Source organism: Oryctolagus cuniculus, chromosome 1 (assembly GCF_051225735.1).
Source record: "Oryctolagus cuniculus isolate XC-2025 breed Fujian yellow rabbit chromosome 1, ASM5122573v1, whole genome shotgun sequence".
Lineage (NCBI taxonomy): Eukaryota > Metazoa > Chordata > Mammalia > Lagomorpha > Leporidae > Oryctolagus > Oryctolagus cuniculus.
The window spans coordinates 134,939,929-134,964,900 of NC_142867.1; the positions used below are offsets into that span (position 1 = coordinate 134,939,929).

General features: G+C 41.8%; 1 protein-coding gene across 6 annotated transcripts in view; it reads right to left on the reverse strand.

The window, feature by feature from the left end:
- The window catches only part of KIF27 (kinesin family member 27), a 98,726-nt gene that overhangs the window by 37,610 nt on the left and 36,144 nt on the right, over positions 1-24,972 (reverse strand). For 4 of the 6 annotated variants that reach the window (XM_089315367.1, XM_089315376.1, XM_051833658.3 and 1 more), the window contains 6 exons: positions 20,303-20,509; positions 11,290-11,459; positions 10,749-10,852; positions 8,304-8,459; positions 6,702-6,907; positions 4,130-4,327 (listed from right to left, as the gene is read on the reverse strand). In XM_089315367.1, coding sequence (XP_089171493.1) covers positions 4,130-4,327; positions 6,702-6,907; positions 8,304-8,459; positions 10,749-10,852; positions 11,290-11,459; positions 20,303-20,509 — 1,041 coding nt within the window. The remainder of the gene's footprint in view (positions 1-4,129; positions 4,328-6,701; positions 6,908-8,303; positions 8,460-10,748; positions 10,853-11,289; positions 11,460-20,302; positions 20,510-24,972) is intronic. The other 2 variants (XM_089315385.1, XM_089315383.1) reach the window with 2 other exon arrangements.

A 24,972-nucleotide genomic window follows, 5' to 3' on the forward strand; every position in this document is an offset into this window, starting at 1 on the left:
TTGAAAAAGAAGAGCACAGTTGAAGGATTTTCCTCCCTATTTCAAAACTTACTATAAAGCAGCAGTAGTGAATACAGTGTGGTACTGAAATTCAGATAGATACAGCCCAATGGAATACAGTTGAGTTTAGAAAGCATACCCTTGGCCAGTTGACTTTTTAAAAATAAAAATTGTACATACTTGATATATAACATATTTTACAATATATTTATCTATAGAGAAATGATTATTGTAATCAACCTGATTAGCATTTCTGTCTCCTCACACAGCTAACACTAACATCTGTCTACTGTGGCCAAAGCACCTAAAACTACTCTCTTAGCAATTTTTCAGTGTAAAACTGTATTAACAGTCACCAAACTGTGTATTAGATATCTAGACTTAGTCATCCGACATAACTGCAGCTCTGTACTCTCTGACCAACATCTTCCTATTACCCCCACCAGCATCTCCCATATCCCACACCTTTTTGACCAGGTTACCACGCCTATTCAAGGAGAAAAAATAACCTGTTCAACAGATGGTACTGGTACAACTGGAGATCCACATGCAAAAGAATAAAGTTGTACGCCTACTGCACACCATATGCAAAACCACACCCCCAAACGGGCCACCTCATACAAGAGCTAAAACCATTACCTGGGGATAAATCTTCCTGACCTTGGATTTGGCAATAGAGACAACAAATTCTTAGATATGACGCCAAAAGCACTAGCAACAAAAGAAAAAAAAATAGAAAAAAATTGTTTTTCAACATAAACAATTTTTGTATATCATAGGATATTATCAGAGTTTAAAAGAGTGGGAAAAAATTTGGAAATTATTTTTTTTAAAGACTCATTTTATTTATTTGACAGAGTTACAGAGAGAGGCAGAGGCAGAGAGAGAGGGGTCTTCCATCCGCTGGTTCACTCCCCAGATGACTATAATGGCCACAGCTAAGCTGATCAGAAGCCAGAAGCCAGGAATCCTCCCACCCGGGTCTCCCATGAGGGTGCAGGGACCCAAGGATCTGGGCCATCTTCCACTGCCCTCCCAGGTGCAACAGCAGGGAGCTGGAATTGGAAGTGGAGCAGCCAGGACTCCAACTGGTGCCCACATGGGATGCTGGCACTGCAAGCTGGGGCTCTAACCCACTGTACCACAGCGCCAGTCCTAGAAATCATTTCTGATAAAGGTTTAATGTCCAGAATACATAAAGAATCCCTATAACTCAACAACAAAAGCAATCAACTCACTTTAAAAAGTAGACAGGAGTATTGCTCAGTGGGTTAAGCCCACCTGGGATGCCTGCTTCCCATGCTGGAGTGCCTGGGGTTCAGATCTGCCTCCACTCTCCATGCAGCTTCCTGTTAATGCACATCCTGAGAGGCAGCAGATGGTCCAAATATGTGGGCCCCTGCCACCCACATGGGAGACCTGGATGGAGTTCTTGGATCCTGGTTTTGCCCTGGCCCAGCCCTGGCTATTGTGGGCATTTGAAGAGTAAACCAGTAGATGGAGGCGTTCTCTCTCTCCCACTTTCTCTTCTCTCCCACCACCCTCCCTCTACTACTCTACCTCCCTCCCTCTCTCTCTCCCTATCTGTTACTCTGCCTTTCAAATAAATAAATCTTAAAAGTAAACAAAGGGGGCTGGTGCTGTGGCATAGTGGGTAAAGCTGCAGCCTGCAGTGCATCCCACAGGGGTGCCAGTTCAAGTCTCAGCTGCTCCACTTTTGATCTAGCTCTCTGCTATCGCCTGGAAAGCAGTAGAAGAAGATGGCTCAAGTCCTTGGGCCCCTGCACCTGCATGGGAGAAGCTCCTGGCTCCTGGCTTCGGATCAGTGCAGCTCCGGCTGTTGTAGTCACCTGGGGAGTGAACCAAGGGATGGAAGATTTCTCTCGGCCTCTGCCTCTCTCTAACTCTTTCAAATAAATAAATAAATATTTTTTTTTAAAAGTGAACAAGGGACTTGAATTGCCATTTAAAGATATACAAATGGCTACTAAACATTTGAAAAGATGCTCAACAACATTAGTCATTAGGGAAATGCAAATCAAAATCACAATGAGATACCACTTCATACCCACTTGGATGTCTATAATAAAAGATAAATAGAAAGTAACAAGTGTTGATGAAGACAGGGAGAAATGAGAAGCTCTGCACATCGTGAGTGGGAATGTGAAATGCTGCTGCTACGGAAAATAGCTGGTAGCTCCTCAAAAAGCTAAAGAGTTACTACGTGATCCAGAAATTCCACTCCTAGGTATATACCGAAAGGCAGTGAAAGCAGGAATTCAATTATTGATACGACAGCATTCATGGTAGCGTTATTCACAATTGTCAAAAGTTTGGAAACAATCCAAGTGTCCATTGACAGATATATGGGTAAACAAAATGTGGTATAAAGGGATATTGTTTGCCTATAAAATGGGATGAAGTTCTGATACAAGCCATATAACATGGATGAATCCTAAAAGCATGCTGAATGAAATAAGTCATACGCATAAGGACAAACTTTATATGATTCCACCTTTAAGAAATACCTAGAAAATATATCTAGGAAATTCACAGAGATAGAAAGCAGAAGTTGCCAAGAACTAAAGGAAGGGAAGAATGGAGAGTTAAGGCTTACTGGTTACAGAGTTTCTGTTTGGGATGATAAAGTTTTGGAAATAGTGGCAATGGTTACACAACGTTGTAAACATAATTAATACCACTGAATTCTACACTTAAAATGATTAAAAATGATAATTTTATGTTATATTTTCCTATAATTTAGAAAAAATAATAATGTACTACAGCAAAACCCAAGGAATTATACACTATGTGAGTGAGTTGAATGATAATGTGAATTTTATCTCAATAAAGTTTTAAAAAAAAACTCTAAGTTCCCTTCTAATAGTAAATTCTGTGATTTTTTTTTTTAAAGAACATAGGTAATGCACAGGGTTAAAAGTCTAGCAAATCTGGGAGGTGCTGATATTGAGGGTGCCTAAGTATGTGTGGGGTCTATGGGTATATGGCTGACCATATCTTTGTATCTTCCTCTGAAGATTTGCTGTGAACCTAAAACTGCTCTAAAAATATAAAATGTTAACTTGGGGCTGGTGCTGTGGTGTATTAGGATAAGCCTCTGTCTGTGTTGTTGGCATCCCATGTGGAAGCTGATTCAAGTCCCAGCTGCTCCACTTCTGATCCAGCTCTCTGGTATGGCTTGGGAAAGCAGTGGAAGATGGCCCAAATGCTTGGGCCCCAGCACCCACGTGGGAAACCTGGAAGAAGCTCCTGGCTCCAGCCTTCAGATCAGCTCAGCTCTAGCTGTTGTGGCCATTCAGGGAGTGAACCAGTGGATGGAGGATCTTTGTCTCTCTCTCTCTGTCTCTCCCTCTTCTGTCTGTAACTCTGCCTCTCAAATAAATAAATAAATTTTTTAAAAAAAAAAAAGTGTTAACTTTAATTTAAAGAAATCTAGGAAATTCCCAATTATGTCCTAAGGCTTGGGTTCAGCTTAATATTTCAACAGAACAGAGCCTGGCACATGGTGCCAGACAAGTGTGTGTTATCTTCTTTTTCAAAAGAGCCCTGTGAGACAAGTTTGATTAAGGCCATTTTGGATAAGAATAAACTGACTAAGAGAAGACAGTGATTTTCTCAATAAATCTCTTAGCTGGAAACAGAGAACTAGACAAGATCAGTTCTATAGAATTGCTGGACACACAGATCTGTTCACCATGAATGAAATGGTAGCATTTCACTTGGTACCTCTCCATGTAGCAACATGGACAATGCACATCAAAGCACTTGGAAAACTAGAAATCCTATTCAAATGATGGACGTTCTTTAGGAAGTCAGCTTTATAAATTAATGTTTTTGATAGCTTCAACCAAAGTTAAGATCCTACTGAGAGAAATTTTATCACTGTACCTTCTTTTATGAAGTCAAAGCCTTCAAGACAGTACTCAGAATTCAATAAATAGGTTTTACTATGTAGATGAACATAGCTTTAAAAGTGAGTGAGGACAGCAGTGAAGGGCAGGTCAAGGACAGGCACTTCACAAGCCAATGAATCAAGACCTTGGCTTCCTTAGCTCTGAGCTCATTAACATTTCGTATTATACTTAGCAGGAATGTATGACAATATTACTTTGATTTTTTGTTGATCCCGCTTAATTTCGGCATCCAGTTGCTTCCTTTTTTCATTTTCTTCTCGAAGTCTTTTTTGCAGCTGTACCTTTTGATATTTCAAGTGATCTATGTTCTGCTCTAGTTCATTGGCACGTTTTTCATTTTGGATCGACAGTGATGCCAACTTCTTAGTATCCTGTTGCTTCTTCTGTAAGACCTGACGACACAGGAATAGTTCAAAATGAGCAACTGCATCTCATATTCTGAGCTAAACTAAACAAGCATTTTCCTTCAATGGAATAGATTTTCACTGATTTTTTTCATAGGTTCACAAAGAGCTTTATTATTCTACACTTCTAATTTTACAATTGGGGAAACCATCATAATTTTTATCATATATGTAAACAACAAAAGAATGATGAAATTTTCTGATGCTGACAATCAAACAGAACAAAATGGATCTCTGTTTTTCTGTTAATAGGTATTTTAATTTTAAATATATGGGGTGTGGGGCCACCAGCTGTGATGCCAGCATCCCATATGGGCACTGGTTTGAATACTGGTTACTCCACTTCTGATGCAGCTCCCTGCTAATGCCTGGGAAGGCAGCAAGTGCTTAGGCCCCTGAACCCGGGGGTGGGGGGGACCCGGAGAAAGTCCTTGGCTCCTGGCTCACATCTGGCCATTGTAGCCATTTGGGGAGTGAACCAGGGGATGGAAGATTCTCTCTCTCTCTCCCTCTCTCTCCCTCTCTCTTCCTCTCCCCCCCTCCCCCTCCCTTTCCTTTTCCTTTTCTCTTTCCCTTTCAAATAAATCTTTAAGAAAAAAATATGGGGTGGGTGCTTGGCCTAGTGGTTGAGACACCACTTGGGATGCCCATATCCCATATCAGAGTTCCTGGGTTCAGTTCCCAGCTCTGCTCCTGGTCCAGCTTCCTGCTAATGTGAATCCCCTGCACTCACATGGGAGACCTGGATTGAGTTTCCAGCTATCTGCTTCAGCCTGGCCCAGCCCTGACTGCTGTGGACGTGTGGGAGTGAACCAGTGGATAGGAGATTTCTCTCTCAAAAAAATGTTTTTTAATTTAAAAATAAACATATACACATGATAAAGATTAAAACAGTACAACACTAAGTTTATATTTGAGAGGATTTTCTCCCAGACCCCTAATCTGTTTGTCCTTCTCCTGGACAGAAAATTACCAATGTATTAAATTTTTCATAAATAACTTAAGCACAGGCATTCAAATAGCTTCATATATATTTTATATAGACTACTCTCTTTATCTGGTTACTAGAGGTCTTTCATATCAACTTGTTCTTTGTATGTGACTGCATACTATTGCACTGTGCTCTTGTTTCCACAGCAAGCTGTAGTCTGAATTATTAATCCTTAAAATGATCAGGATTACCATAAAATTACCTATCTCTATCTATATAATTAAAAATTTGCTACCATTTTCAGAGTAACACCAATATATAGTGTACTAAACATGCATCTTGTTGAAATAACAATAGAACAGTTCCCCCAAAAATGCTCTGAATAGATTAATTACAATTCAACTCTACCTACAATGGAAACAGTGTATTTTCACAACATGAAAGCAACAAGTTGTGAGATGAAAAGGACTAGAGAAAGCATTCTAGAAAATTCATTATGGGAGCCAGCATTGTGGTGTAGCCTGTGACACCAGCATTGCACATGAGTGCCAGTTTGTATCTCAGCTGTTCCACTTCTGATCCAGCTCCCTGCTAAAGGCCTGGGAAAAGCAGCAGGTGCTTGGGCTCTTGCATCCATGTGGGAGACCAGGATGAAGCCTCTGGCTTCAGCCTGGCTCAGCCCTGGCTGTTGCGACCATCTGGGGAATGAACAAGCAGATGGAAGATTTCGCTCTCTTTCTGTGTCTCTCTTCCCCACCTCTGTAACTGATTTTTCAAGTAAATAAATATTTTTTAAAAAATTCATCATGATTAGACTAATCAAGCACTGTTATCCATCCCCCAAACACCTGGAAATGGCTTCCTTACACAAAATCTTTCTGTAATGGGATATTTCTGATAGACTAGAATTTTTAACTGTATCTATTTCTGAAGCTATAAATAAATCCAGGAATTAGAAAATTAGTAGTTATTAAACAAAAAACGTTGTGGTACTCATATTTATTTGAATCCAATCAGTACGGTTTCAGATAGTTGTCTGAAATTGTTGCCAACTGTTGAGTGCCAACAAAATATCATCTATGTACCTGACGCTTTCTACATCTGTAGTGTTACTTTAGTGCTAGTCAATCCTTTGTTCTTCAGATAGAACACTATTTCTGTGGTTGTCTTTATTTTTCACCCTTAGATTAAATGAATATACTTCTTGAGTGAAGAAGTAGCCTATCCAGATTGGAAAAATACGTAAGTAAGCCAGTCAGCACACTGGAAAAGAAATTTGCCATCCAGATTCCCTGGCCAGTAACAGCTGACTCCCACTTCTCTCCTAATTCAGTATAAGAATCCTAAAAAGCAAGATTCCTGAATAAGGAAGTTTCCTATGTAAGAAAGGAAGGCTTAAGTAAGTTTTCTCTATTACATTCTCTAAATTACCTGGACTCTGAGCTTCGCAGCATCCATCTTTTTACGGAACTCTTTCTGTAATTTTACTTTCAGAGCAATATCAGAAAGATCTTTGCTTTCCAGTTCCTGTAGCTGCTTTTCTGTTTCAGTTAGCTCCACTTTTGCCTGTTCTGCTTCATGCTCTAGTTCTGTTACTTTCAGAGAATACTGTTTGCTTACAGATTTGGCATCGTTACCTTCACCACAAAAATAATAAAATAACAATTATAAATTATGATTAAAAATTAAAACATCAAAACCTAAAAATGCTCTATTCTAAGAATCTGGCTGAGCAAGGTAAGTAAGCATTTAAGACAAAGGCTTAAAAACTTGGCTGTTAAAGAGGGAAGGAGGCAGAGAGGGGAGAGGATTCTGAGGAAGGCTCCAAACTGCCCTTGGCTCTGATGAGTGAGAACAGGGCCACTGTGTGTACGCTCAGGTTGTCTCTATTTTAGATCAACCGGTAAGGATACCGCAGGCCACAAAAGATTCTCTTTATTGAGATCCACGATGTGGTAACTTTTGTAAAAGAAAACAATTATTCCAGGAGTTAATTATTCTCAACTTCCCTGGCACTACCCAGAAATCTTTAGAGGGAGGAGCCATTTAAACCCCTATATCAGCTCTTGGAAGAGGGTTCAACTGGCATTTGATCCCCTGTGAAGAAGGGGCATGGTCAAATTCCAAATATCTAGGTTAACTGGCGCTCAGATGCTGCCTGCCACCTATGCCACTAAGACAGAGGAAAAGGCAGCAGGTTGAGGAAGGAGCGCCAACCCCAGAAACCAAGCCTGCAGGCAGAGGAGGGAAGTGGGAAGGCAGCTGTCTTCTTTGTGCATCAGATTCGAGACCACCATAATTTATGTATTTTGAACGTGATTATCGCCTTGGGCTTGAAGAAAAGAAAGACAGCATGTCCTTCAGTTTCCCCCAAAGGAGATCATGGAGCTGTTTTTCATTCGAGTTGGAGAAATGAAATGCAACGTTTCCTTTTCCTTCAATTCTTTACTGAATTTCAAAGCAGTTGAAGCTGACCCTTCGAGTGCATTTGAAGGAAAACAACAAACAGTCTGAGCTGCCTTTTTTAGGCAAGCCTAATGCAGCTGACGATAAAATGAGGGGAGCATGTAGGACATACCCCGAGCTCAGACACATGTGAGACAAAGCTTGGTTTGCCTACAACTGCTCTCAAGAACAAATCCTGACATCTTTTAGAGAAGTGCAAATTATCTACATCTAACACAGGAAGTTTAGGATTGACGTTAAAAATGAACTAAGACATAGGGTATAATTTAAATAGTAAAATAAGTTAGAAAAAGTTAACATGTATGTTTCTTTAAAAATGTCAAAAAAGTGAAGTGTTACAGAGTTTCAATACAACACAGAGTTCACAGCAGTTGGAACAATTCATATGTGAAACTTCAACATAAATTCTTTTAATAACTAACCTCCATATACTGCTCTAAACATCTCTTGTAATACCTAACACAAGCGCAGTCCTGAGCTTCAAAATCTAAAGTGAATGTTACCACATCAGAGGCAACTTTCAAAGCTTCTCTTTCTCCTATAGGCTGGCTCACAGGACATTATTACCTGTTTTTATTAGCTCCTTAATCAGATCCTCCTTCATCTTGATGTTAATTGTAAGTTCTCTCATTTTTTGCTTAGCTTCATTAAGTATAAGTTCTGAATTCCTTAATTTTTGCAAATTTGATTCTTGACTCTCCTGGAGACATTCAATCTTCAAATCTTTAAAAATAAAAGAAACAAAACTAAAAAATGAAATCCTGTCTTTTGCAACAAAACGGATGCAACTGGAGATCATTATAGTGAAATAAGCCAGTTCCAAAAAAGACAGATACCATATGTTTTCTCTGATCTGTGGTAACTAATAGAGTATCTAAAATGTAGTAAGTCTTGGAGTGAAATGGACATTTTGAGATTCGATGATCATTTATAGTCCTTGTCTCTACTGTTGAGGAACAGTGTTTTTTTTTTTTTCCCCTACCATTTATTGAATTCTTTACTTAGTGTAGAGTTAATATTATGAGTATAAAGTAAACTGAAAATAGACCTTTGTAAAAATTAACAGTGGGAATAGCAGAGGGAAGAGGAAGAAAGGTGGGAGCATGGGTGGGAGGGAGGGTAAAGTGAGAAGAATCACTGTGTTCCTAAATCTATATATATGAAATATGAGAAATTTGTATACCTTAAATAAAATCTTTTTTTTTTTTTTTGACAGGCAGAGTGGACAGTGAGATAGAGAGAAAGGTCTTCCTTTGCCGTTGGTTCACCCTCCAATGGCCGCCGTGGCTGGCGCGCTGTGCCTGGTGTACCGCGCTGATCCCAAGCTAGGAGCCAGGTGCTTCTCCTGGTCTCCCTTGCAGGTGCAGGGCCCAAGCACTTGGGCCATCCTCCACTGCACTCCCTGGCCACAGCAGAGAGCTGGCCTGGAAGAGGGGCAACCGGGACAGAATCCAGCACCCCAACCGGGACTAGAACCCGGTGTGCTGGCGCCGCAGACGGAGGATTAGCCTATTGAGCTGCGGTGCCGGCCTTAAATAAAATTTAAAAAAAAAAACAACAACAACAAAAAAACTTTCTTCTCATAAAATAGTCAACAGATGTAGAGTCGAAAAAGAAAAGCAGACATAAAAGTAATTTAGAATTAGCAGAGGAAGGCACTAAAATAGAAAGGTGAGAAAAGAGGCAAAAATACACAGCAGTTGGGATTTCACGTTCAAGCTTACAAAAAGAGTCCATTTTTGGTAAATATTAAATGCATAGGCTGCTAAAAGGATGCTATTTTCATAGTGCAGCACTTACCGTGTTATTTATATTTTCTATACTCTTACTTTTTTGGGGTGACCATCATTGGTCCAGAGAGATGAACTAAAATCTTGCATTATACAGCAGTTTTTGCAACAATATGTGTGTGTGTGTGTGTGTGTATTGTTTTTTAACTTGAAAGGCACAGAGAGAAATAGAGAGTGAGACAGACAGATAAACAGAAAGTTCCCTTCTGCTGGTTCACTCTCCAAATGCTAGCAAAAGCCAGGGCTGGGCTGGTGCCAGAGCCAGAAGCCTGGAACTCAATCAGGTCTTCTACATGCGTGGCACAAACCCAATCACAGTCTCTACTGGCAGGAAGATGGAGTCAGGAGCCAGAGCTGTGAAATTATTGGGATGCAGCCATATTAGTCACTCGGCTCCATATACATGTCTTTGATACTCCACTTGACACATAAAAATTCCCATCAACTGTGATGGCAATCAATAAATTAACTGCACTTTAATACTAAATAGATCATGAGCAGTAGTCTGGTGTGCCAATGAAGCAGTAGACACTGGATGAATTGCTTATGAGGCATTTCAAAATCATCAAGAGTATAAAGTTTATCTACTCAGACCTGAATATAAAAAATCTCTGTGTGGGGCCGGCACTGTGACACAATGGGTTAAGCCGCCATCTGCAGTGCTGGCATACCATACGGGCACCAATTCCAGTCCCAGATGTTCCACATATGATCCAGCTCCTTGCTGATGTACCTGGGAAAGCAGAAGATGGTCCAACTCCTTGGGCCCCTGCACCCATGTGGGAGACCTGGAGGAAGCTCCTGGCTCCTGGCTTCGGCCTGGCCCAGCCCTGGTTCTTGCTGCCATTTGGGAAGCGAACCAAACAATGGAAGAGCTCTCTCTGCCTCTCCTTCTCTCTCTGTAACTTTGCCTTTCAAATAAAATAAATAAATCTTAAAAACAAACAAACAAAAAAAAAACCACAAAAAAAAACCACAAAACTCTGTTGCGAGAAAATTAGTTTATATCTCTATCCAGTCTTGACTGGTAAAAAAGCTTCTTTACTGAGTGAAAAGCTTGAAAAATGAGAGGCAGAACAGGGACAATTGCAGAAGTGACACCAGGCAGGGAGGCACTGCTAACAAGTTTGAGAACTCTTAGATGCTTTACAATTACCACCTGGAGAAAATGGAGAGTCCCTTACGATCACTGGCTCTAAATTATTGGAGAAAGTCTATATACCTTTATTTCCCAAATTTGGCTTCTGTGTTTCATCCTGAGTACCATGCAGTTCAACGAGAGAGCAAAGAGAGCCTGGTTTTTTAATCCATGAGTGACTTCTGCATCTAGAAAAAAGATTAGGATCAAATAACTTGTTTGTTAGCATTTCTTTTTTTTTCTTTTATTTTTTTTAATTTTTTTTATTTTTTTTGACAGGCAGAGTGGACAGTGAGAGAGAGAGAGACAGAGAGAAAGGTCTACCTTTACCATTGGTTCACCCCCCAATAGCCACTGCGGCCGGTGCACCGTGCTGATCTGAAGCCAGGAGCCAGGTGCTTCTCCTGGTCTCCCATGCAGGTGCAGGGCCCAAGCACTTGGGCCATCCTCCACTGCACTCCCGGGCCACAGCAGAGAGCTGGACTGGAAGAGGGGCAACCGGGACAGAATCCGGTGCCCCGACAGGGACTACAACCCGGTGTGCCGATGCTGCAAGGCGGAGGATTAGCCTAGTGAGCTGCGGTGCCGGCACACAAGGATTCGCACTAGTCTATATTTAACATACCTAATTTCTGATTTTTCTTGGCCTTCTGATTCTTCATCATCACTGTTGTCAGAAAATTGGCAGTGGAGGACTTCATCTTGTTCTTCTATGTGACCCAACAGTATCTGACTTCGTGTTCGAAATCCAGCAAATACTCGATCCAGAGAGTACATGGGAGGACTTGTGTAGACCTTGCAGGGGATTCCCCCACCCAACAATAAAGAAAATTGATTTTTAAAAATGTCTGTCTTTATGTCGTTATTCAAAAAAAATTTTTTTTTTTTTTACAAAACAGAAGAGAGCGAGCTCACATCTCCCATGCATCACTCCTCAAATGCCCTCAATGGGGCTGAAGTGGGAGCTGGGGACTCAATCTAGTCTCCTACATGGGTGGTATGAACCCACTTAACACCACCACTACACCTGAAGGTCTTCATTAGCAGGAAACGGAAGTCAGGAGCAGGAGCCAGGGATCCAACCCAGGCACTCCAACATGGGACACAGGCATCTTATCTTCTAAGCCAAACATCTACCAGCCAAAATATTTTTTTGACTATCACAAAAGTTTTTTTAATAAAAAATTTCATATGAAAATGTACATGACCCAACTTTTACATTACAGTAAAACAGGTCTTTTGGAGAGAGAACATGGATGTCTTTGTTTAACACTAATATTCATTCCAAGGCTTCTAACATGATGATACTTGTTCTGTTGTCCGCTATTTGCCATCTCCACACATTCATCTGTCACAAGATTTATAAAACGATCAAGTCCCCACAGTATTCCCTGCACATGTCTACCACCATTTAATTTTTTTTTTTTTTGCCACGCAGAGTTAGACAGTGAGAGAGAGAGACAGAGAGAGACTTATAGACAGTGAGAGAGACAGAGACAGAGAGAAAGGTCTTCCTTCCGTTGGTTCACCCCCCAAATGGCCGCTACGGCTGGCGTGCTGTGCCGATCCGAAGCCAGGAGCCGGGTGCTTCCTCCTGGTCTCCCTTGCAGGTGCAGGACCCAAGCACTCGGGCCATCCTCCACTGCACTCCTGGGCCACAGCAGAGAGCTGGACTGGAAGGGGGGCAAACGGGACAGAATCCGGCACCCCAACCGGGACTAGAACCCGGGGTGCTGGTGCAGCAGGTGGAGGATTAGCCTAGTGAGCTGCAGCACCAGCGTACCACCATTTAATTTCAATGACAACTTCTTGTCCACAAATTTCTCAACCTGGGAAGGTGAGCTTTGCTTATGGTGTCTGCCCCCAAGCACTGAGGGATTCCTTCGTCAATATATTTTTTACATGGTTATTAGATCTGTTAAATCAATCACTGAATATATGCCTCCCCCGAAAAAATCAAAATTAATTTCACAATACTATTATGCCTAATGGACACATACTTCTTTCAAAACCTATACAGTAGTTCTCTTCTAGAAAGTTCTTCTAAAATTATAGTTCATGGAAAATGGTATTCAAAAACAAAACCAAAGAGAGGCATGAAAAACATCCCAACTCTTAAGCACAGCATAAATGTGCCAGTAATTGTGCCTGCCTCTCAGTCTTCCCGGTTCAAGACACTTGGAGAACTACGGCATTGCTGTTTAAGGTTTGTCTCCTACCCAATCCAAATCTTACCCCCAGTAGAGATCTAGAGCCACTGCCACTCCCTCTGCTTGGGGAAAAACAGACCCAGGTGGCAATTAGGTACAGCTGAATTAATGACAATATAGAATAAATAAAATTTGCTGACTACCCTGGGAACTTGCGATGTTTTACCACTCTTCTATTGAAAATGTACTTTAAATTCTTAAACATGACCTTGGAAAACTAGGAATTAGACATTGCCTTTATGGGAGCAAGCATTTAGACTAGCCATTTAGATGCCCAGATCCCACATCAAAATGCCTGAGTCCAGCTTGCCGCCAGTGCAGACACTGGGAAGCAGCAGCGATGGCTCAAGTAACTGAGTCTCTGGTATCCACATGGGAGACCTGGGCTGCATTCCTACTGTCAGCTTTGGTGCAGCCCAGCCCAGGCTGATGTGTGCATTTAGGAAGTCAGCCAGCCATTGGGAGTGTTTCTCTCTCTCTCTCTGTTTTTTCTTCCTTCCCTCCTTCCCACCACCCATTCTAATAAATTAAAAAAAAATTTAAAGGCAAGTTTATTTTGGTGCAAAGAAATTTTGAAATCCATGCATAGGTTTCTCAAAATACATATCTTTCTGAGCTTTTTGAAGTTTCCTTGTACAGTGGAATATGTGTAAAATTGTGTTAAAAATTCAATTAGTTGACAATGGGTCTCTCATGAACCTCCTCCCCAGAAAAGCCTACACGGTACTAAAGATCTTGCATCTGACTTTTGTGTCTCTACTGTTGGTTATCTAATTGGACCATCTGTCACGTCAGCATGAGGATGGATGGAGCGGGGTAAAGTTTTCTCTAGGTGGCCTCCCAATTCTGGGGTATGGGGCATGAGAAGGGGAAGTTTTTATGGAAGAATCAACTGAGAACTATGAGTGGGGCCGTCACTGTGGTATAGCAAGTTAAGCCACAGCTTTCAAGGCCACCACCTCATAGTGGAGCACCTGTTCAAGTCCTGGCTGCCCTGCTTCCTGCGAATGTGCCTGAGAAAGCACCAGATGATGGCCAAGTACCTGGGCTCCTGCCCACTGCGTTGGAGACCTGGATGGAGTTTCTGGCTCCTGGTTTCAGCCTGGCCTAGACTTGACTGTTGCAGGCATTCTGGGGAGTGAACTAGTAGATGGAAGATTCCTCTCTCTCTCTTTCTACGTCTCTGTCTCTCTGTCTCTCTCTGTCTGCCTGTCTCTCTCTGTCATTCTGACTTCAAATAAATAAAACTTAAGAAAAAAAGTATGAGTATTTATCTAACAACTAATGTATCTCCAGCATGGCAATTTTGCCCCATAACTGTCAGACATCAAAGTTTTTCCTGTTAGGGTTTGGGTATTAATTCAAAAGCAAGTAAAACATTTTGTTTCAGAGTTGAATGTTGTTCTCTGGGACTGTAATTTGCTTTTACATTTTCTTTCTACAAAAACAAACAAGCAAAAAAAAAACCAAAAAACAAAACAAACAAACGAACAAAAACAAAACCCACCAAACTGTCCGCCCAGTTTAATAATGAACCCCAAATAAAGTGTGCCACACTGAGGAACATCTGGTGCCTTACACTGGTGAGCACTGTGTGGTGACTAACAGTCCTCAACAGTCCTTCCAGCCCAACATACGGGTCGTCTGCCCCTTCCAGGCTTGTGAAAGCTTCTATGACCCAACCTCTTCCTACAGAGGGGTTGGATCCTACTCTACCTCACTTGCTTCTGCATTCCACAGTTCACCACTAGGGATATCTTAGCATTTTCCAACCACACTCAGACAGCACTGCTCACAATATGAATACTAAAACAAGATGGCTAATAATCAGCTGAGGGCCAGCGCCACAGCTCACTAGGCTAATCCTCTGCCTGCAGCGCCAGCACTCCGGGTTCTAGTCCTGGTCAGGGCGCCGGATTCTGTCCCGGTTGCCCCTCTTCCAGGCCAGCTCTCTGCTGTGGCCAGGGAAGGCAGTGGAGGATGGCCCTGCACCCCATGGGAGACCAGGAGAAGCACCTGGCTCCTGCCTTTGGGTCAGCGCAGTGCGCGGGTCTCAGCGCACCGGCCACAGCGGCCATTGGAGGGTGAACCAACGGCAAAGGAAGACCTTTCTCTCTGTGTGTCTCTCTCTCACTGTCCACTCTGCCTGTCAAAAAAAAAAAAAAAAAAAAAAAAAATTCAGCTGATGAGTATCCGTCTAAAAGCCATTTTTTGAATTCTAGCCATCTTTTTCCTAGAACTCCACAGCCACAAGGTTGGAAAGTACTAGAAAGGTTACCTAGTTCAACCACTCCTCTCATGTTTCTCTGCTTTGCAATAGTGCAAATTATCATCTAGCCATATTCCTGGGGACTCACATGCCACTTCTGGCACTTCTCATTAATCATTCCTCCTTTATATTCTCTTGGTGCTTCCTCCCAGCGATCCTAATTTTAAATATAACATCTATCAATAATAATAAGTCTTCAAATATTTGAAGACAATCTCCACATCCACTCTAACAGACTACATCTAAAGTTATTTTAGATCTTTCCTAAGGTCCTTCACCAACTTGGTTGCTGTCTGAAAATAATTTAAGTAGACTTAAGATGTTGTACTCAGACTTAATTGCTATACAATAAATGAGTCTCTTCTCACTAGTGAGTCATTTGATTTTAGTTCATCAGATGTACTAAAACTTTGCTTAACTCATTTGACATGACTATGGCTTTCACATAATTAGTCTTTTAGGTCATTAACACTTCTGTAAAGGTCTAGGATTTCATTGCTTATGCTCTGCAGGAAGAAGCTGCTTAGCTAGCAAAGTGCCTGCTCGACATCTCAGCAGACAAACCCCGCAGTTCCACTGTTGTTCCTTTCTCACCATGAGTGACCACGCATGCAAAAACATGATTAAAAGCCAAAATGAAGCGAATGACTACTTTGTGAGAAATAAATGGACTTCATGTGAAAGATAAAAATTGAAGAGGCTCTTAGCCCCTAAACAGGAGGTTTTGCACAGGAATTCTGTGACTCAACAAAAATGTAATTCATTTAGGAAAAGATAAAATATTTTACAGATATTGCCAGCTTTTTGAATTTTCAGAATCTAGATGGTTTAAAAAGTATATCATTTAAGTACATCCTGGTTCATTTCCTTAGTAGATAATTATGTCAAGAACAGAAAGTAATATTTTAAGCTACTACTTTTATTTCCTATTCATAATAATCTATTTCACCAAATCTAAAATGTCATCAACTGTAAGACACCTCATTATTTTTTATCATTGAGAAAAAAAGCCATCAGTTATAACATGCCATTAAAATTATCCTGCCATCAAAGATGATAAAACGTGAAAAAAGGTGTGAACCTTACACTCATCACAATAGAACAGATTTTTATCAGTGCCTTGGTACTACACTAAAACTAAGTAATGAGTGGGTCACCTCTGTAATAGTTTCTTTCCAAGGTGGCTTTTTAGGGCGCATAACATGGGCTTATGGCTTTAATCATCTCATACTCATAATGCTGAAAAAGTAGAATTCTCTGTTATATTTTTTGGTGTGGATTTTCAATTCATCAGATGAATTTCTGGTGGAAATTGGGACAAATGAGTTTTTCTCCTTTTTCCATTAATTTTATAAATTGTATTAATAGTTTTTCTTTTATTTATCTGTATACTACTTAGTTTACAGGCAATTTCTTGGAGGATTCAGCCTAGGCTATGTCCCATAATTCCATTTTAGTATTCAATTTTCCAGAGTGAGAGCTTGCTAAAAATAAATTAAATGTCCAACAACAGGAAATGTGAGAAAAGCTAGTAACGAAAGTATTCTACATCATATATAATAATGTATATTTAAAATAAAAAAGGTATTTTTGCTCTTTCCCTCCATGTAAAAGCAGGGCTGGTGCTGTGGCATAGTAGGCTAAGCCTCTGCCTGTGATGCCTGCTTCCCATATGGGTGCCGGTTTCTGTCCTGGCTGCTCCACTTCCAATCTAGTTCTCTCTGGCCTGGGAAAGCAGTGGAAGATGGCCCAAGTGCTTGGGCCCCTGCACCCCAGTGAGAGACAGGAAGAAGCTCCTGGTTCCTGGCTTCCGGTTGGCCCAGCTCCGGCTGTTGCAGCCATTTGAGGACTGAACTAGCAGATGGAAGGCCTTGCTCTCTGCCTCTTCCTCTCTCTCTCTGTAACTCTACCTCTCAAATAAATAAATAAAATCTTTAAAAATAAATAAATAGGCCGGCGCCACGGCTCACTAGGCTAAAAATAAATAAATAGGGGCCGGTGCTGTGGCACAGCGGGTAAAGCCACCGCCTGAAGTGCCAGCATCCCATATGGACACTGGTTCAAGTCCTGGCTGCTCCACTTCTGGTCTAGCTCTCTGCTATGGCCTGGGAAAGCAGTGGAAGATGGCCCAAGTGCTCGGGCCCCTGTACCTGCGTGGGAAACGTGGAGGAAGCGCCTGGTTCCTGGCTCTTTGGATCAGCCAAACTCCAGCCGTTGCGGCCAACTGGGAGTGAACCAGCGGATGGAAGACCTCTCTCTGCCTATCCTTCTCTCTGTGTGACTCTGATTTTCAAATAAATAAGTAAATCTTCAAAAAATAATAAATAAATAAAAGCAAGATTTTTCTGTAATTGATTTAAAAATTTCTGAAGCTGGAGCTGGAGTTGTGGAATACCGTGTTAAGTGGCAGCCTGCAATGCCAGCATCCCACATGGGTGCCGGTTCATGTCCAGGCTGCTCCACTTCCCATCCAGCTCTCTGGTAATGCACCTGGGAAAACAGTGGAGGATGGCCTAAGTCCCTGGGCCTCTGCACCCACATGGGAGACCTGGATGAAGCTCCTGGCTGCTGGTTTCAGCCCGGCCCAGCCATGGCAGTTGCAGCCATCTGGGGAGTGAACCACTAGATAGAAGATCTCTCTGTCTCTCTCCCTCTTTGTGTAACTCTGCCTTTCAGATAAATAAAATAAATCTTTTTTCAAAAAAAAGATGAAGCTACCCCCTCTTCCTTGAAAGCATTTTAAGCTGAGGAAGTATTTCCCTTGCCAGACGATTTTCATTTGAAAAACTATATACTGGAGCTAGACTCCAGGCAGAAAATATTACAGTGGAAAATCTCAGCTAGATTTCTGCCAAGGAGAATGAAATCTAGGACAAAATGAAATGCCATGTGGCTGTCCTCGTGACTTAATTTAGCTAGTCTGTGTATTCAGTGTGAAACCTCCACTTGTATCTAGGACAATGAAATGGCCAGGAGCACTGCAGCAAAGCCTGTCCTGCTGTGTGTCTCCCCAACAAGCCTGCCTTCTCAGGCTGCTGCAGTGACCAGTCCAACCCGGAGGGCTGGCCCCAGTGCCTGGACACACAGGAAGATAGTCATATGACCTTTGCATCTTCTTCCTTTTCCCCTCCTCTTAGTGACTAGAAGGGTTCTTAGAGGTGAAGGAAACTCTTTAAAGCAGAACGAAGCATTTTCTAATACGAAACAATGACGTTATTCCAGTCATGTCTATTTCAGATCTAATCAAACGAGAGAGACTAGGGGGCCAGCACTGCGGTGTAGTGGGTAAAGCCCTGGCCTGCAGTGCTGGCGTCCCATATGGGCACCTGTTTGACTCCCGGCTGCTCCACTTCCCATCCAGGTCCCTGCTGTGGCCTGGAAGGCAGTGGAAGATGGCCCAAGTGCCTGGGCCCCTGCACCTGCGCGGGAGACCCAGATGAAGCTTCTGGCTTCAGACTAGCCCAGCTCTGGCCATTGCAGCCATCTAGGGAGTGAACCAGTGGATGGAAGAAGGGTTGGAGTGTGGGCAAGAGGGTGGGAATTATCACTATGTTCCTAAATCTATATATACGAAACACATGAAACCTGTATAACTTAAATAAAATTTTAAAACACCACAATAACAAAAAAAAAAGATTTAAAATTTTGACTATAAAGGGCAGGCATTGTGGCATAGTGTGTTAAACTACCACCTACAATGCCAGTAACCCACATAAGTACTGGTTCCAATTCAGTCTCTGCTGTTCAACTTCTGATCCAGCTCCCTTTTAGTAGCTTGGGAAAAGCAGCAGAAGATGGTCCAAGTGCTTGGGCCCCTGCCACTCATGTGGGACACCTGGATGAAGTTCTTGGCTCCTGCTTTCAGCCGGGCTCAGACCTGGTTGTTGCAGACTTTTGTAAAGTGAATCAGCAAGTAGAAGATTTCTTTCTCTGTCTCTCCCTCTCTGTAACTCTGACTTTCAAACATATAAATAAATCCTTTTAAAAAAATTGAAAAGCATAAAAGTAGACATAGTGTCTGCTTTGCCTTCCTCACACTGAGGCACTTGAGCCTGGGACATGGGTTGAGACCACAGTGTACTAAGCACTGTGCCGGGCACCTGTCAGAGCTTATATAAGCCCTCTAGACAACCCCACCATGTTACCCCTACTCTTAAAAATAAGGAACTCAGGGCTCACCTGGATGTCTAGTCATATAAGGGTGCTTTAAAAAAGTTCAGTGGAAAGTGGAATTTAAAAAGTTTATTTTGATGCAAAAAAAACCTCTGAAATCCATGTATAGTTTTTTCATAATAAACATTTTCCATAGGCATTTTGAAGACTCCTCATAGGTCCAGGGCTATGCAACAGTTGGTATTCACACCCAGGACTGGCTGATGCACACTGCCTAACACTGCTCATATACAACTTGATGGTCATACTTCCTAGCCCTTTGTAACTACCACATAGATCTCACTTATATCATTTCCCTTCATAAAACTATTAAATAGAAACCAAAATTTGGGGCAGCTCCTCCTATGGAGACCCCCCCTCCTGACTGCTGTGGCAGGAGGTTTCTCGCTTTCAATAAATCTTGCTTTGCTCAGTGTAAAAAAAAAAAAATTCAAGGGTCTGCTAATTCATTCTCTTCCATAGTAGAGATTTCTCAATAATTCTTTAAGAGAAATCTGAGTATGCATATATTTATCACCCAAAACATGTTTAATAAATAAAAATTAAAACAACTTCATACTTTTTGTTATACCATATCTTTATTAAGTCAACTTGGCAAGCCTGAAGAATACATAAATGTCATTTACAAAATAATAGGACAGACCAAATAAGTGAAAATAAATACCCTCCAACCTCATCTCAACTTTGAATGGTTAAAGGAAGAAAAAATGTCAAAGTGTCAAACTCAGTCATGTCTGAACATACGACAGCAAATCATAGCTTAATCCCTGATGAAGTATACACAGCATCTTGACCCAACTATTTCTTCTAAATATAGTTATACAATCTCTTATTATTTTTTATCAAAAAGAAGCATGCTTAAGGGTATATGGGAAAGCCCATAAAGCCAAACAAAAATGCTGAGACTCTACACATGCAATGTGATATTACATTCTATATGATCTTTTTATCTCAAAATGAGAAAAATATTAACGTCTGGACTTTACCTTCCTGGCATCTTGTCTTGATGGAATATAAATATAATGCCCCAAGCGAGTGTCAAATGGCACAGTATGTGGTCTCCTTTCTGGGATCCTGGCATCAGGCCCATCTCCACAATTCTCCTTAGCTGAAGAAGTCATTGACAGGTTAAGTTTTGTTAGTTCTTCACTCAGCTGATCCACAAGAAGTTGCTGTTCTATTATTTTTTCATTCTTTGTAGAAGAGAAATGAAAATTTGACAGAGAACCTCAGTACATGTGTAGATTAATATAAAAATTAATTTTACATTGACCAAAGTCACAACTACCATTGACAACACAAACTTCCTTTACCCAAAGACTAGCCTCCTTGGGTGCACAAGTCACTAGGATTGTTCTCAGAGGTAAAACCTTTTGAATAGAAAGCAGCACAAATCCAGCCAAAAGAGGTCCAGTACTCAAAGACAATGCCACATCCACTGACTGGCTGCTCTGCCAACACAGTGTGCTCTATGAAAGCGTGGACTTTCTGAGCGAAACTGAAGCAGCATTAGATAAGAAAGCTGAAAAGTAAAGAGCTCTAGAAAGCAGAAGGTGCGGCAAAGGAGACAGAAGTAACAGGTGCAGTCAAGTGAGTCTTCAGAGTCTTTACTCCTGGGGAAAGCAAGCCCAAAGCTTTACAAAGAGAAGACAGCCAGCTGACAGGCCTGGGGACGGGTCTGAATTTTTTATGTAACCCATCCAAAATATTTTCAGTCCAGAAAGCTCTAAAGTCAGTCTGTGCTTAATAAGCACAAAGTTATATAAATAAAAAAACTCCTGTCATTCTTTTTTTTTTTTTTTTTTTTTTGACAGGCAGGGCAGAGTGGACAGTGAGAGAGAGAGACAGAGAGAAAGGTCTTCCTTTGCCGTTGGTTCACCCTCCAATAGCCGTCACAGTCAGCGTGCTGCAGCTGGCGCACCGCGCTGATCTGATGGCAGGAGCCAGGTGCTTCTCCTGGTCTCCCATGGGGTGCAGGGCCCAAGCACCTGGACCATCCTCCACTGCACTCCCGGGCCATAGCAAAGAGCTGGCCTGGAAGAGGGGTAACCGGGACAGAATCCGGCGCCCCGACCGGGACTAGAACCCGGTGTGCCAGAGTGGAGGATTAGCCTATTGAGCATGGCGCCGGCCTCCTGTCATTCTTAATATGTCACATTTACTACAATACCTAAATAGAAAAAAAAATCTTAAAATTCTTTGTGTTAAAATTGATCAGTAAAGGTGCAAACTTATTTTTTTAAATCATGTATCCAGATTATCAAGATATATGATACCAATGCCATTTAAGCCAGGAAGTTGTAAATGGAGTCATTATACTATCTGGAAAAAGAGTCCAAGTACCAACCAATATTAGACTTTATTAAGTCAAGGGGGCATGACATACTGTCTAGGAAAACTTATTTTAAACAAAGGAGTGAAAGTACATTTTCTAAGTTAAGAAGGAAAAAGAAAAATGTAAAATATTCAATAGCAATTATGTTAAATTCATAAATGAATCAAACCTAATTAAAAAGTAGAGACTGTCAGGATAGTAAACTTAAGTAATCATATGCTGCTTATAAGAAAAACTAAAGCAGACATAAAAAGATTAAAAGTAAATTGAGGCTGGTGCTGCGGCTCAATAGGCTAATCCTCCACCTGCAGCGCCGGCACACCGGGTTCTAGTCCCGGTCAGGGCGCCGGATTCTGTCCCGGTTGCCCCTCTTCCAGGCCAGCTCTCTGTTGTGGCCCGGGAGTGCAGTGGAGGATGGCCCAAGTGCTTGGGCCCTGCACCCCATGGGAGACCAGGAGAAGCACCTGGCTCCTGCCATCGGATCAGCGTGGTGCACTGGCCGCAGCGTGCCTGCCGTGGCGGCTACTGGAGGGTGAACCAACGGCAAAGGAAGACCTTTCTCTCTGTGTGTCTCTCTCTCACTGTCCACTCTGCCTGTCAAAAAATAAATAAATAAAAGTAAATGAGGGGCCAGCAGCACTGTGGCACAGCGGGTTAATGCCCTGGCCTGAAGCGCCAGCATCCAATATGGGCGTCAGTTCTAATCCCGGCTGCTCCACTTCCAATCCAGCTCTCTGCTATGGCCTGGGAAAGCAGTGGAAGATGGCCCAAGTCCTTGGGCCCCTGCACCCGCATGGGAGACCCAGAAGAAGCTCCTGAGTCTTGGCTTCGGATCGGCACAGCTCCAGCTGTTGTGGCCAATTGGGGGGTGAACCATCGGATGGAAGACCTCTCTCTGTGTAACTCTTACAAATAAATAAATAAAACTTTTTTAAAAAGTAAATTGGGAAGGGACACCATGTAAATATTAAAAGAAAGCTAGTGCAGCTATAGAATTCAAGCAGACTTTAAGGCAAAAAAAAATCACTAAAAGAGGTAAAAAAAAAAAAATGATTAAAAGATTAATTCAGTAAATTCACTAGGGCTGGTGCCGTGGCACAGCAGGTTAAACCCCTGGCCCACAGCACCAGCATCCCATGTGGGCATCAGTTCATGTCCTGGCTGCTCTACTTCTGATCCAGCTCCCTGCTAATGGGCTTGGGAAAGCAGTGGAAGATGACCCAAGTGTGTGGGCCCTTGTACCCACGTGGGAGACCCAGAAGAGGCTCCTGGCTCCGGATTGGCCCAGCTCCAGCCATTGTGGCCATTTGGGGAGTGAACCAGTGGATTGAAGACCTCTCTCTCTCTGTCTCTACCTTTCTCTGTAACTCTTTCAAGTAAATAAAATAAATCTTTAAGGCAAAAAAAAAGGTCAATTCACCAGGATGACGTAAAAAATTCTACATCCCTATGTACTTCTAGCACAGCTTCAATACTTGTAAAACAAAAAACAGCTGTACTTCATGGAGAAGACAGACAAATCCAAAATCGTAGCAGGAGATTTTAATATCATTCTCTACAATATCATTATAACAAAAAGTATTTTTAAAAAGTGAGTAAAAATACAGACTTAAATAACAGCATCCAAGGATGTCAAACACACATTCTTTATCAGCACAGTTTTAATCACAAAACCACCCTGATGCTGAACCAACAAGCAAGCTTCAACACAAAGGAAAGAAATCATACATAGTATGGTATTCAACCACAAGGTCATTAAGCCAAAAATTAATAAAATAAACCTCCCATAATACAAAATAAACATAACCCACAGATCTAAAAAACTTTCACAACAAAAACTGATAAATATTTTTAGCTGAATGTAGAGTTCAGGTAAAGATAAGCTTAGGAAGACATGTATAACTGGGTATATTACCAAAGAAAAGAAGCCAAAGAAGCTAACAGAAGATTAATGTCCCCCAAAAAGAAAAAAAAAATTTAAAAGTTCAGACAATAAAATAATGAGCAAAAATGCAACAGTAAAATCAAAATTGTTCTTTGGGGGCTGGTGCTGGGGCATAGTAGGTAAAGCCTACCAACTGCCTGTAGAACCAACATCCCATATGGGCCAGTTGCAGTCCCAGCTGCTCCACTTCAGATCCAGCTCCCTGCTAATGTGCCTGGGAAAGCAGTGGAAGATGGCCCAAGTGTTTGGGCCCCTGAATCCACCTGGGAGATCAGAAGGAAGCTCCTGGCTTCGGACTATTCCAGCTCTTGCCATTGCGGCCATATGGGGAGTGAACCAGCAGATAGAAGATTCACTCTCTCTCTCCCTCCCTCCCTCCCTTCCTCCCTCCCTCCCTCTTCTCTCTCTCTGTAACTCTGCCTTTTAAATAAATAAATCTTTTTAAAAAAAGTTCTTAGAAGAGATTAATAAAACTTATAAACCCCTAGTAAAGCTGATTAAGGAGGAAAAAGTGACCAGTGGATGGAAGATCTCTCTCCCTTGCTCACTCTGTCTCTTCCATTCTCTTTGTGACTCTGGCTTTCAAATAAATAAGAAATAAATCTTAAAAATAGAAATCATGTTCAAATTTATGTTGAAGTTTAATCTTGTCCCAGACTAGTGCTATGCAGAATGATACTCTCTTTGGACTCTGGGCTGCAGCAGCAGTCACAGCACCCAGTCAGTTATATGATCACGAGGCAAACAACCTACATGACATGGTGTGCTGTGTTGCTAAGTTACTATGTTCAGTAGGTTAGGTAAATAACCTAATTTCATTTCAATTTAGAATATTTTCTGCTTGCAACTGGTTTATTAGGACAAAACTCAATGTAAGTCGAGGAGCATCAGCATTAGCAAACCACATCTAGGACAGTCACAGCAGATGTTGACTGCGATCCTTTGAAAGACCTGCTTATAAGGTTATCAGGTATCTGAGAACTTGTATTTTTGGAGGGTTTCCAACACCCTAACTGGTAAGGGGGTTTATTATGCTCAGACTAACTGTACAAATAATGCGGGTTATGCTTTCCTTCTAGTAACCTGCAATTTTGGTTCAGTCTTCAAGATCAGCCCTGGAAAACACTCAAAGACACTGAGTCTCTAATGAGTTTCCCTAGTAGAAAACATTTCAGTTCTGTTGTCAACTCGGCCAGGGAAATTAAGTGCATCCTGTTTGACTCCAAAGGGAGACGTCCCTCGGAAGCACGTGCCTGGTTTCTGCCGGATGCTGCTCCACGTGCTTTTCTCTTCACTGTTCTTGCTCTCTGTCCTTTCAGTGACCTTGGCCATGAGAACAGCCAGATGCTGAGTTCTCCTAGTGAATCACCCAACCT